This window comes from Plectropomus leopardus, chromosome 13, assembly GCF_008729295.1.
Source record: "Plectropomus leopardus isolate mb chromosome 13, YSFRI_Pleo_2.0, whole genome shotgun sequence".
NCBI lineage: Eukaryota > Metazoa > Chordata > Actinopteri > Perciformes > Serranidae > Plectropomus > Plectropomus leopardus.
The window spans coordinates 15,322,875-15,337,640 of record NC_056475.1 but is presented as its reverse complement, the minus strand read 5'-3'; the positions used below and the strand labels follow the sequence as shown (position 1 = coordinate 15,337,640).

At 40.7% G+C, this 14,766-nt stretch overlaps 1 protein-coding gene across 1 annotated transcript; it reads left to right on the top strand.

The window, feature by feature from the left end:
- The first annotated feature begins 7,295 nt into the window (after positions 1–7,295).
- Positions 7,296–14,119, top strand: spry4 (sprouty homolog 4 (Drosophila)). Its single transcript, XM_042499659.1, has 2 exons — positions 7,296–7,520; positions 10,012–14,119. The coding sequence occupies exon 2, from the start codon at positions 10,063–10,065 to the stop codon at positions 11,209–11,211; it is 1,149 nt and encodes a 382-aa protein (XP_042355593.1). The 5' UTR covers positions 7,296–7,520; positions 10,012–10,062; the 3' UTR covers positions 11,212–14,119.
- Positions 14,120–14,766: the final 647 nt, after the last annotated feature.

The following is a 14,766-nucleotide window of genomic DNA, read 5'->3' as shown; positions in this document are numbered from 1 at the left end:
AAGCCAATATCTCAAAGCCACAAGACTCCACTGACAAAAACAATCATTTCACTGTCAGTCCCACAGGAGTTTCTGGTCTACCGCTGCCTCCATCAGTTAGTGTGTAAGATAAATCTGTGCAAATTTTCCAAGTAAAGCCACACTTCCGTGTTTCTGTAGCCCCATCCACAGCAGCACATTGCTTAGCTTCAGTGCTGGTAGATTTTATTTGTTTGTTTAGTTTCAGATACAATCATTATGAATACATGATTAATAAAAAAAAATCATTACAGACGAGTCGGACATGCCTTCAAAACACACAGCCTACAAAAAAAATTAATAAAGCATTTTGAGGGAGCAAAAAATATTATCCAGGTGAAGACATAATTAGTGCGGAGGTTGTTTTAGCACATGCTAAAAAGTTCTGTATCTTTTTTCTGATTATCTGTACAACATATAGTTCCATCAGTGTTTTATAACTTGATTTTAAAGCAGATTTAAGGTTACCTGTAGTAGATTAATTATAGATAATGATGTGAAAGTGATGTGTTTAGTGTCAAGAATTTTCACAAAGAAATACAACCATCCAAAGTCTACAAATATATATTTGATTAAAAGTCATATAATAGTTACGATCTTGTTACAAAACAACCTGTTATAAAATTCCACGGGCAGCTGAGCCAGTGTAGCTGATTTGGCCTCTGTGATGTTATTCCTTTACAGGAATTTTTCAGCTCTCTAATGGCTCTAAGTGAATTAGGTCTAATGTATCCTATTATGGCGCGATGAGGGCAGGCCAAAGTCATCAAACTCTTTATTTTGATGGATGTGGACACACAGACTCATACAACCACACGTACATGAGCCCCTGCCCCCCCATCCCAACCTCTCTCACCACACACCTCTCCTGACTCCAAAGCATACAAACACACCTCCTGACCAGGCGGGCAGCGAGGAAGGAAGTCAATATTTGAGGAGTTGAAGCTACCTGGCCTCGTGGTCGAAATCCGCCTCTTACTGTAGGCAAACTATAGAGTTTTCTACAATGCAGCTCTCAGCTTGCTCAGTTTGAGTGTTACTGTAGGTTAAAACACATCATGACATTTTCTAATTTTGTTACTCTTGGCCCTAAATCTACACTACTGTTATAAAGAAAAACACACCCTTACAGTAACACTTTACAAAAACAGAAGTACTGCTGATGTGCTTCACTGCACTCCTCCCAACCACCACAGCCATTTCAGATGAGCTCAAGTACCGCTTCATCTTCAATACATATGGACTGATTATTGAATAAATGTTAGTGAACACCATTAATTACATACGACGTTAATCATTAGATCACACAACTGAATTGTGAACATGTGACAAAGGCTAGACATACAATTCATCCATTACTTTTGACTCAATATTTTTAAATTATTACTTTTAGCTAACTATTTTAGCTAACTTTTTCAACTGATGTTCATTAATTAATTTTTTTTTTTATTTAAAAATTTGAATTTAAAACATCATTTGCTATCCTTTAATTTAATTTTTCAATTTATAAATTGATTGATTTTCAACTATTTCATCAACTTGCTTGAGCTTCTTGAAGACGTCTCACCTCTTATCCGTAGGTTTTGTTAAACAAGGGTAAATCGTCTAAAAATAGGCTAAAGACTGCTTTCCCATTGCCTGCAGAGCAGAGCTCTATACACAGCTCTGCAGCAGCAGAGTATGTGTGTGTGTGTGTGTGTGTGGATTGCTTTGGTGTGTCCGCTCGATGTCACACACATGCTGGAGGTAAACAGTAGACAGCAGCATGGACAGAGGTCTGTGAAAACTCAACTGTGGTTTCTTCTCTTTGTTTATTTCTTACTTATTCAGTCTCTCTTCAAACTTGGTACAGACTGACTTGGAATAATGTTTCAACACTGCTTAGGAGGACACGGATGGTATTTAGTAGCAGCCCGTCATTGCAATTTACCAGTTAAGGAGCTGAAATTAGCGTTCACTTGGGTGATATGTTCCCATCAATGCTGATCAGAGTTGGAGGCGATAATTATCCGTGACTACTGCAAAGTCATTCGACCTGGGTGTGAATGCAGAATTGTAGACGTTCCCATTGCACTAAAAAGCCAGATGTTAGCAGGTGTTAGCGGGTTTTTGGAGCAAGCCTCTTGGATAAGAGGTGAAACTTCTTTCAGAAACTCAAGCAAGTCCAGTTACCTCCATTTAGCACTTAAGAGTTGCCATGACCTGAATGACTAAGAATCTTCACCAACCTATTTCAGCTTCTCACATGCTAGCTAGTTTTCATGCAACATTCAATCTCGATTGCCAATTTACAAAAGATCAGCATCACACCAACTCAATCCTATTTGGCAGCTTATATTCCTCCCTAACGCAAATACTGACTTTTTTTAAATCAAATTTATTCAAGTTTTCTATAGCCTCCAACAGCTTCATAAGTATCACCTGACTGGGCATCAATGCTCTGCAAACAAATCACACAGTGATTATACGTAACATTGTGGGACTCCTCACAATTTCCCTTCTGTCTTTGCATCAACATCCTTTTGTAAATTTGACTAACAAACATTCTGCCCTGAAACCAGAAGGAATATCATCATGACTGAGCAGAGTTGTTGTGATATGTAGGAGTAGTCATCCTTCTAAATGCACCAGGCGACGAATGCTCACAGCAAGAGGGTAGAATAGGATTGCTCAATGTTCCTTAACAACACAAATATTTACAGGAAGCAAGTAAAGCAGACTTGACAACTCAGGGACAGAACTCTAAAGAGAGATGGAGCTTTCTTAGAGGTTGTAACTGCTTTTCAAATGCCTGTATCTGATCTGAAATGCAGCCATTTGCACTGCAATTATAGCGTTAAATACTTTAGTTGGGAAACTGTGGCAGAACTTAAATTTGAGCTATGAACTTTTAAATGACTCTTTCCATCATACTAATGTTCATTAACCCTTTGAAACCTGAGCAAACTGTTTTAATTTCTTTCAAAAACATGGGGAGAAGGCAACATCAACTTAACAAGACATAGCCCAAAAAGTAGTAAATAATTTGTTTAAAAAGAAAGAAAGAAAGAAAGAGTTCCAAGAAATTTACATGAAAATAAATTTTTAAAAACATTAAAAATTAAAAACTAAATAAATAGAGAAAGAAAATTAACTTAAATGTGCTGGAAAACAAAAACAAAACAAAACAAAACAAAACAAAACATATATAAATATATATATATAAATGTATTTATTGTATTTATTTATTTGTAACATAATTTCAAAGAAATATTTTTTAAGAAATTACTATAATTATTAATTATAAATAATTATTATTTTTATAATTATCATTAAGTATCATTTTATGAACATTTTCCCTATTTTCTTAGATAATTTTCTAATAATCCGCCCCTCTTTTTTAGAGCTAAGTTTTAGGTAATTTTCTTGTCACCTTTTACTAATTTCTTGCAATTTGTGGGACATAGCTTCACACTTTATTCATAGCGTTTTTCACCATGTTTTCAAAAGAAAACCAACCAATTTGCTTAGGATTCAAAAGGGTCAAAAAGCTTGTGAAAGGCATCTGAATGCAGCACAAGAAAAATGATGCTGATCGAGGTTTCAAAGGGTTAAACAACATAAACAAGCATTATACCACTTGAGTCAGTTTTGATGGTATCACAACTTACAATTTTTTCTTTTGGGGATTTTAATTCATGTCTGTGAGGAAAGCTGTGCAGACGTACTGACAGCTGTTAATTGGTGAGAGATGTGTATTGTAAAGTGTTGGGGGGGTGGGGGGTAAATGATGGCTTACCTGCAACAGGAAGCTTTTGATGTTAGCTGCGAGCACTCTGTGGAGCTATCGCTGTGATTTGCATTTAAGCACTGTCACACACACACACACACACACGAATACACACACGCACTGAGCAATTACGAGCTTTTCTCAAGTTGTTGCGTCTTGGGAGCAGTCAGGAAATACAACACTGACAAACAGCAATAGATTAGTGAAATACATCAAGTGATAGACTTAAGCGATTAACAAAAGGGCTATTGACATTGTAATTTGATTTAGAGAGAAATGTCTGGATTAGTCTGGACATATACAGTCTGAGCTGGGATTAACAGTTCAACTGCATGTTTTTGGTAGAAATTCAAATTAAAAAGATAACAAATAATTAGTGTTTTGTTACAGTGGTTTGCACAGTGGAATGAAAAAAAAACAACTTTTAACATTAAATAAGTCAAAATGCTGTGGAAGCAGATGGGGCTGTCCATTAGTAATAAGGCTCACAGCAGTAGCCAGCAGATGTGGCAGGAAGGAAGGCTGGGAGGGAAGACTCTGGAGAGAAATCTAGGCCTTCCCTTCCGTGCATGTATGCCTGGATGATCACACCGACAAGAAATCTACAATTCAACAAGCACTTCATGTGGGCCATGCCTGCAAGCCACACAGCTGCGCACAGAAATCTGCAAGTATCTGCAGTATGTGTCTTTGTGCATCTCCCTATCTGTGTGTGTGTGTGTGTGTGTGTGTGTGTGTGAGAGAGAGAGAGAGAGAGAGAGAGAGAGAGATAACAAAAATGCAAGGAAAACAAAAGAGAAGCTGTCATATGACATTTACATATTTGTTGGTCTATTATAAAGGCTTCCTTTCTTTTATAATACGACTTTAAATGAGTGTCAATTGATCACTTTTTATTGAAAAGATCCCTTCAAAAAGAAATTAACACCATGTTGGCTATTATCAGGTCTGATCTACATAATCTTATTTACAAAGTTATTTTGTAATACTGTTCTGTAGATATTGTGATGCTATTGAAAACTGGTGGTCTGCAGTTACTGCAGGTTAAATTGGGGTTAATATTTTATATTTCACTTAATATTTTATTTGTGTCATTCCTTCTTATTTTACATCCTATCACTTTATCTTATTTTTATATATCTGTTTTTAATATTATTTTATTCTTTATGTGACTTGTACAGGTATTGCTGCGCTGACTCGTTCTCTTGTCCAGTGCAGGTTGTTGCACCTTTGACCATGTTTAACCTGTATATGACTAATAAAGTAAAACTGGACTGTAACTAAAATAGTTCTTACAAGACATTGCGCAGTAGAATGTACATCTTATGAATAAACCCATAAAGTGGGCATGCAATATGATTACTTTCACTTCAGCAGTCTGCATTAGAGCCTCAGCCTGTTAGTCATACAAATGTTTTACTTTAATTGTATTTTTGATATGTACTGTGTAAAAGTGCTGCTTTACAAATGAAAACAGGTCTATTTTATTTATGTCGCCAAAAATCATGTAATCAATCATTTATAATCAGCACACATGTTACAATCTAGCCTTAGTTTCCCCTACTTATTATTTATTTATTCACTATATTCATATATAATACAACAACAAGCTATTAAAACTGTGCTAAAATATTAAAACTTAATTCCACTTCCCTCTTGCATGAAAAGATCATGAATATACTTTTGAGCACCCCAGTCACACTTTAAATCCCTGTATATCAGGGTAAAGTTGTCACATCAAGGTTTAATTTGGCCCACCAGATGTTTCTAGCAAGTAATAATAATAATAATAATAATAATAATTCATTAATCTAAATGTCTTTGTTAAAGCAGCCCAAAACATCAAAACCAGACATTAAAAATATAACAAATAAAATACAACGACACATATTAAAACACAACAACAACAGATTTAAAAACAAAAAATAATAGGTTTAAAACAATGAATATATAGGGATAAAATGAGTTCAGTCCACAAGCAGCTCAGTGTTAAAGGGTCTGGCAGAGGCAGATGATATTTTAGAAATGGTAAGCACAGTAAGTCATTTTTATGTTTTGCTGAGAGTAAAATACAAATAAATGTATTTATTTTCCTTGCTTTTCTCTTTCGCTCTGTTTCTGTCTTTCACCAAAACAATAATCCCAATTTGGTGGTGTAGTGGTTGCCATGGTGACGTGTGCATAAGGATAATGGGGCAACAGTTAACCTTTGACTGGTTAAAAGCCCCAAGCAGAGGGAGGGGAGGGGGGGTGAGGTGGAGGGTGGTGGCGGGGGGGTTTGCAGGGAAGCACACACATACACACACACACACACGCACACACACGCACACACACACACACACACACACACACACACACACACACACACACACACACTGGGATGTCAGAGAGAAAGAAAATTCACACTCATTTCCTCCGTGTGGTTTCGGTACAAATCAACAACATCCTGTCCTTTTGTGAATCCTGCCTGCCCTCATGCTGGTTTGCGTTTCAGAGTAGGCGTTATAACCCCCTCCCCTCCCTCCTCTCCTCCTCCTCCTCCTCCTCCTTCCTCCTCTTCTCCTGTTTTTTTTTTACACTTCCAAGCTGTAGTCATACCTCACATTGTTGCAGAGGAAGGAAGGGCACGTCCTTGTTCGCAATAAACAGCTTTAGACAGATCAGTAACGCAAGGGGAGCGGCCATTATTTAGCCTAATCGAGCTCGTGTGATTTGAAAAGGTCTCTGACATCCTGATATCATCGAGTTTACTCTGATTAAAACAGCCTTCAGGGTATTTTATTCATCAACCCACTTGGTATCATATTCCTGCTGATTTGTGGCTCTGCTGAGATGTTTTGTTTCCTAAAATGTACTCCGTGATTGCATGTTTTTCATTAGGCAGTTTGGCACCCATTTATCACAATCAGAAGAATATTAGAGATCAGATTTGCCAGCAATGAAGAAAACAAATTAATTCGTTGCAGATTTAGCCCCCTCACATCCCCCTCTCATCTATTACACAACACCACCATAATCGCGTCTCCTTTAACGTGTTGCAGGAAGCACGATGCATAGATAAATAAATTAACAGGCTAAAATAAAGCGAGAGTGGCACCACAGCCCGACTCTTTATGTAAATTGGGCCTGACATTGCCCTTGTGACCAAAAAAACTCCCCACCTCCTCATTCCCTCGCCCCCCTCTTCTCTCTCTCACCCGCTCATTCTCTCTCCCTCTCCCTCTCTCTCACACACACACACAGACACACACACACACGCCTCATTCGCCATTTCTTCCCATTCATAAAAATCTCGGCATCGCGCCTGCGCAATGCCATTCGGAGTCCTCCCCATTCATAAAAATGTAACCTCCGCATTTCAGCCCTCCCGAGTCGCTCTGCCCTCCCATTCACAAAAAAAGAGAGAAAAAAGCCGAGGCATCTGCGCAGTGCCGTCCCTTTCCTTTCCTCTACCCTCCCATTCATAAAAACTCACTTCCCTCCCCCTTGGTGGTTGCAACATCAAATCCAAAGCTCTGCGTCCACAACCGCAGTCGCCTTTTACGCACCAGCGAGTGGAGAATAGTGCAAGAGACCCGCTCTCCCTTCGCAATACCTTGCTCATATTAAGATTTGGACTTATCTTTTACTCGACATTTGTGGAGCTACTCACTCGCTTGGACTGGACTAGCCGATAGCCTGCGCGCAATCGTCGTGCGCAACGAAGAGATGAGAATTTTATCCTGAAACCACAGTAAGTGATCACCTCTCGGTGTTTTCTCATCGGTGAATGCGTGTGACTTGTGAGCGTGTGGCTGCACAAACCCAAGTATTAAAATTCTCTGCTGCCTCTCAATCCGCTGGATCACAGGCACGAAAACGCTCCTGCAAACTCTATTTTGCAACAAGCTGTTTCGTCGACCCGTGTTTGCACTTTGAGTCAATATTTAACCGCCGATTTCGTACCAAAAGCAAGGCTGAGGACGCAGAGAGGGGAGACAGTGTGGCGTTTTATCGTATTATTTGCTTCCAGTGCTGCATTTTTTATTATTACATAGGCTACGTATCTCAGTGTTGTTATTTGTGGCTACATTTAAAGTCACTGTCACGATTAAAGGCAGCAGAACAGCTCCACATTCCCATCTCTGTCTAAATCTCCGTCCACTCTGAACCCTGCTCATGCTGTAGTCTATCTCGGGCGGTTCGTTTGAGTGTGTCGCTGCAGCGACCGCCTGGTTGGCGCACCATGTCGGTTGTGTCAGGTGTTTTGGCTTTTTTTCCCTACCATTTCGTGTTGTCCGGCAGAAAATTTACTAACGTATCTTTAATCTGCGTCTTTTGGTTGCTAAGAGCTATAACGTCCAGGATTTACGCATCAAACTACGCATTTTACCACCGCCGATTAAAACTATCCCTCAGCCGCCTGTCTGGAGGCACACAGTGTACCATTTTCTTTATTAATGTCATAATTTTGCCAATTTACTGATATAAGGAGTACGGTGTTGAATACGTGGTTACAATGCCTATATAGCCTAAACATGCTATTTGAGTATGCCAAGCGGCCGCCTCCGGTTTTTATGACTCAGTCCATTCACATATTGAAGGGAGGGACGCGCACACACGCACGCACTCATACACGCACTTGATCACGCACTGTTCCGGCTTGGAGCTCATAATGGTCTAGATTTGACGATCACAAGCGCTTGTGTCGGTGCCAGCGATGTCGCAACAGGTTTCTCAACCACTTGCAAATGTGTGGAAAAGGAGAATAACACGAGCCGACGGTCAAACAGAGCCGTGTCGTTTTTAAATAAAATAGAGCATCAACTAGCAGTAATAAACCACCAGACGACAGTTTCTAGGAGCTCGGAAATATTAAGGTTGCCTTGAAAGAATAATCAAAACCGGGATGCCTCTTATGGTGCAAATGAGCTGGGCTCTGTGGGGTATTTTGCAATACGCTAAACGCCACAGATATGGGTCAGTGGAAATGGTTGTGTTGCGTCGTTTGTCTTCAATCATCCTTTTTTGTTTTTTGTAAAGTAGATTAGGTCTCTGAATGCTGCGTTCATCGATGAAATGAATGATGAAACCGATTTCATTCAGGCTCATCATGACTGGAGCGCATTGATTCATGTCGCAACACCGAATGCAGCCAGCAACTTTCATTCATAAAAACCTGTAGTTCACAAAATCAGAGCCATTCACAAAATTGCCAGACCGGCCTGCTTCTCTCATTCAAAATTGTATGTATACATATTGTAATATATGTATTTTACAGGCATAATTATATGCACAATTACTGCCTTTTACTGTATGTTATATACAAAGATCTAATTTTCTTCTCCTCTAGTGTTCATTTTTGCTTTGTTGAAGTCCCTTCTGTGGCAACCTTGTCCTCTCTTTGCTCTGCCTTGTTTTGCATCTTTGAGTCTTTTGCATGCAAGCCCTGCTCTCTGGTGCTCCCTGCTCTTTGGAAGGGAGGCGATGAGAGCCCAACTTCTATTGTTCTAATGTCAAAGTTAGAATAGAGGAGGTTTGAAACCCTGTTGGTATTCAGTCTAAAGATCAAGATCGTTTGGAAACTCTACATTCAGATTATTGCAGAGATCTGGTCTTGAAAGAGATTTCCGTTGAGAGACCGAAATGCTCTGGTTCGCTGCAAGTTCAAAAGATTTAATAATTGTCTTGGACGAAGTAAATTACTTGTAATAGGCCTAGTTTTTAACATGCTGTCAGAGATGTTGATTTGAAATGTAGCAACCCCTTCAGATAGTCATTGTTTGATTTATCCAGAAAACTTTAAAATCATAAGAGGAAAGTAGGTTTAGTAGTTAATTTTAGTAGCTAAATTGTGACATAAGGCAGCGGTTAGTCATCAACAGAGGCTTTGGAAAAACGGCAGGAAAATGAAATTATACCACAGAGGGTAAAAATGACACTTGACAACCTGACCGACCAATAGATATTAACAGGTGTGATTAAATACAAGGTTAAATAAACAATAAGTATGTATTTTCAAAAAATGAAGGTTTTGACCTCAACATAACCCAGTTTGGTAAAAGACAATTTTAGTAATACATGCATTCTTGTTCTCGTTCTTTATAACGAACCTTGCTGCCATTCTTTTGACAGTTTTAAGATATAATGAAGTTATGAAAAATAATCACTTTTCTTCAATTTATACTTATACTGCTTTCTTGAAAATGCAACCATTCATAACTGTCACATTTGTCTTTTTGCAGTTTTGCTAAATGCTGCTTTAGAGTGAAGACGTGCGAGGCTCAAGCCTACACATGGAGTCCAGGGTTCCCCACCACATACCCGGAGTTTCCTCCTCCCTTATATCCCAGCCCCTGCTGGACAGTCGAGTGCCCTACGGCCGCCTTCAGCACCCTCTAACCATCTACCCCATTGATCAGATAAAGTCCTCGCATGTGGAGAATGACTACATTGACAGCCCGGCCGTTGTCTCCCAGCAGCCCCCGAGCCAGAAGTCTGTAAACCGAAGAATCACCTGGCTTGGTCAGAACCAGGAGGCCTTTCTGGGGGCGAATCAGAACCATCATCACAACCACCAACACCAGCACCACCAGCAGGGCAGGTGCGAGCCCCACCCTCACCAGGATACCACCACCCACCCTTGGATTTCCTTCAGCGGGAGGCCCAGCTCTATCAGCAGTAGCAGCAGCACCTCCTCTGATCAGAGGCTGCTGGACCATGCTGCGCCCAACCCAACGGTGGACCACCACCCAAACCTGCATCCCCACCAGGGTGCCGTCAACACAGTTACTACCCGAACTCCAGGCTGCTTCCCTTCCTCTGAATCAAAAGTCCTCACCTCCTCTTCCTCTGCTTCCTCCTGCTCCTCCTCCTCTAAATCGCTAGACCTCAAGTCTGCAAAGATGCCAGTGGGAGGCGTGTGCACCACCGGAGGCCAGCAGGGGTCAGCGCTGATCCCTTCCTCCCCGGCCGAGAAGAAGCACCTCCTTCTCTGCGAGCACTGTGGGAAGTGCCGATGCACGGAGTGTACACTCCCCCGAACCCTACCCTCTTGCTGGGTCTGCAACCAGGAGTGCCTGTGCTCTGCCCAGAGCTTGGTGGATACAGCCACCTGCATGTGCCTGGTCAAAGGGATCTTCTACCACTGCACCGAGGACGAGGACGACGAGGGCTCCTGTGCTGACAAGCCTTGCTCGTGCTCCCAGGCCAACTGTTGCGCACGCTGGTCCTTCATGGCTGCCCTTTCAGTCGTCCTGCCTTGCCTGGTCTGCTATCTGCCGGCTACGGGCCTGGCCAAACTGGGACAGAAGTGTTACGACAATGTTAGCAGGCCCGGCTGTCGCTGCAAGAACTCACAGGGTGGCGTGAGCATCCCCGTGTGTAAAAATGGAGGGGTGGAAGCAAAAGTTGGGACACTAGAGAAGCAGCAGCAGGGGTCATGATAGTGGACCAAACTGGTTAGCGGTGGCCTCGCTAAAAAATGGACAGGACCACACAGTACTTGCTTGCTCTCTATGGATAGGACAATCCAACACCAACCCCTTAAACTACCCCATTAATCTGCTGGAAGGTGACTTATGTAAAACAAAGGTACTTAAATGGCTTCCTGACCTATGTTTGATAGGGTGGATGATCAAACAGGGCCTGACCTGAGAAAGTTGGCTAGTAGGAACAGCTAACAGGCCCCCTGAGATGTTTTTTTTGTAAGTGTGACACAAGAAGAAGAAGAAGAAGAAGAAGAAGAAGAAGAGACTAGATAATGGGACTGGTGTTCTGCAAAGATGGCTGAAGGCACAAAGTCATTGTACCTCTCTGCTGCTCTGTATTTCTCAGCTAATTTTGTAATGGTAACTAACCAGAAACTGGTTGCTGATCCTCGAATAACAGAAAAGTTATTTGATGGAGATAAATATCTGTACGTCCTCCCTCCCCCTCCCCCAAAAGCACAGCCCAGTGATCCTCCGTCTGAACAAACAGGAAAACAGGTGATTACCTATACTGTGGCTTTATGAAAGGCCACTTTGAGAGTGAAACCACCACTTACTCACTCACTCTCTCCACTATTATGATGATCACCATCTTTTAGTGTCACCATTTTTCCCTCTTAGCTTAAAGATGATAGCTTGGTAATGCTAACATTTTATCCCCAAGGAGGAGCTGTAAAGAAACATTTTTGAGTCTTTAAAAGAATAATCAATTCCCATAATTCTCACTCTGTATTGTGCATAAGCAGTTGTACTGCAAGTGAGAGAGAGATAATCACTTTACAGTGTGTTTTCCTATATTTGGGAGGTGAGGCCCAGAGATTTTAAAAGATTTTGAATGCTGTTCACCAATCACCTCAGAGGTAATGCATGTCATGACCTGCATGCTATAGTCTAATGGTTATCCACCGTGCTAGAAGTCAATGTATTGTAGAGAAATGTTATAAGAAAAGGACACCCAACCTTCTCAGGGACTGTTTCAGTAATCCTCTCTAGAACTTGGCCTACAGCATGTTGATTTCTAAACTGCCTAAGAGCCTGGTCTACTTCCTCTTTGCACACGACGGCAAAGAAACATTTAGGGGCAGAAAGGCAATAGTGAATAATTTAAAACGAGTAAGCTAAGCGTGAGAGAAACTGGCCAGAAAATAACATTTACCAGAGGAGAGGGGATGCAAGTGATAGAGAGTGAAGAGGGGGGGAGAGAAGGCATAGCAAAGTTGTTGTTGTGTTCGTATCTAGTCAGCCTTTGTCGAAATCAAACCTGCCACTTGCACAACCTTTTTAGGAAGATGCAAACCCCTTAAAGGATGTACTAAAGCACAGTATTAACCACCTCAGCTATCTCACATTTTGTTTGTGTGCACTACATTTAGTCCACACGGCCCCCAGCCCCCCCTCTACACACAGTGTCTTCATTAAATTCTAATCATTATGCTGCATAGCTGCGTTAGTCAGTCTGTCTTTTATTCTTAAAGTCTATTTTTGTGGCTTGCATGATGTTCTTAGGACTTTGCCAAAGGAAGCTAGCATACAGTAGCTTGTTTTTGCTGTCAGAGTGATCACAGTTGTTATGCACTCTTGCCAAATGGAGTTGACGGCAGTTGGTTCTTAAAGGCATGCTGCCCTTTAATACAGATGGCCTTTTCTGTTTGGCATAAAGGCATACTGTCTTTGTTGCTCCATAACACACACCTCTCTTTCATGTTGGACCCTTAACTTCCATTAGGGCACCTAACTTTGCTCACATTTTGTCTTGTTGCACAATGCTGATATCACACAGGAAACAAAAAAAGGAAAGAAAAAAACACACTGTCCTTAGTCTTGAATGTATGAGGCAATATTTTCAAAACCTAGCAATTCAGTCTGAGCGAAAGGTGCCAAAACTGAGAATGATTGTGTGACTAGGCAGAGGCCTAATACATGTAGGTGGGCGGCAAAAATCACAAATGTTTTGACAATATATTTAGTAATAGAGCTATGCAGGTGAAATGTTATTTGCTGTAAATAGTTTCACAACATTTGTGTTCTTTAGAAGAGACTTTTAAATGTCCTTGAAAGATTGCATGGTACGTTATAACTACAATTCATTACAAAATATATAGAGAATATATTAGATATATATTTTGAGGGTAAGATTAAAGTGTTTTTGAGGTTGTGAGAAAAAGAAAAAGAGGGAGGGTGGCAAGAGGAAAGTTCAGGAAAGGGGTAACGAAAATTATCTTTCTATCACTCGCACTTGATTTAGTAAAAGTGTGCCCGGCAATAAAGAAGAAGAGAGAAAAATAACTCCTGCTGTTTATGCTATCCATGGCTCATTAGCAGTCGAGAGGCTAGGCTAATTCCCTGGTTCCTCTCCGAGTCTTTAAGACTGTGGACTCATTGAATCCACACAGGGAACACAATCTACCCCTATCCGGATCAACCCATTTCCTGCTGTTGCTGCTCAGTGTCTCAGCTCTCTCCCCTCTTTTTCTCTTTCTTGCTTTTTTTTCTCTTCCCTCCTTCCTCCCTGAGAAATAGTCCAACAAACACCCCTGGCCTTGATTGACAAACACAGCTGCTGTGCATAAACTTGTCATACCACAGAGACGGGAGAGAAAGACAAGTCTGTCTCTCTTTCTCTCCCTTTCTCGTCCATTTTCTTCTCCTGTCTATGTTTTCCCTCTCGATTTGTAGTTCTGTGCCATCTTTTTTAAACAGCGGACCTCTTTTTTCAAATGCCTTTCTTGTCTTTATTTCTCGGCTCTGTCACTGCGAGAGTAATGCTCTTCACTTCATGTTAGCTTTATACTTTTACATGTGCTCCCTAGCCTGTTCAAGGTGTGGAATAATCATCTGACAATGACAACTCGATGATTAAAACCTTTTTTTATTTGTTTTACTCTTTTGCTACAATGCTGTGACTTTTACACACCCATGCCCCTTTGTGTCGCTTATTTGCAGGCGGCACTAATTTTTTTTTTTTTTTTTTCCAACCCAAACAAGAGGAAAAGTCGCATACAGCTGGGTGATGCTACTCCATTCCTTTATGCCTTTGCAATGTCAATGTTGGGGATACAGAATGAGATCTGTGCTTTTGTTTTGTTTAGATATAACAAAAAGAAAAAAAATCTCTCATATAAAAGGTTCCCTTTATAGATATATTTATTTTGAAGTTCTATTTTATATAGTATTTATTTAGATGCCAACCTTTTGTTTGTGAAGAAAGCTTATGTCGAAATGGAATGTACATTGACAATGGAAATATATATTGTTAAATATACCCGGCTGTTGTGTCATTACTTTCTGTGAGTAGTATTCACCCAAAAGATGCACACACGTGCACACACCCACACCCACACACACACACACACACACAGACACACACACAGACACAGACACAGACACAGACACACAGACACACACACATCAGTGCACTCCACAATGCTACAATTTGCTGTAAAAAATACCACCAAATTTTTTTTCAAAAATACAGTAAAACACAGCCAATCTTACATTCTACTGTACAAT

Coding starts and splice junctions, on each gene's coding strand:
- spry4 (XM_042499659.1), top strand. CDS start 10,063: ATGGAGTCCAGGGTTCCCCACCACATACCCGGAGTTTCCTCCTCCCTT.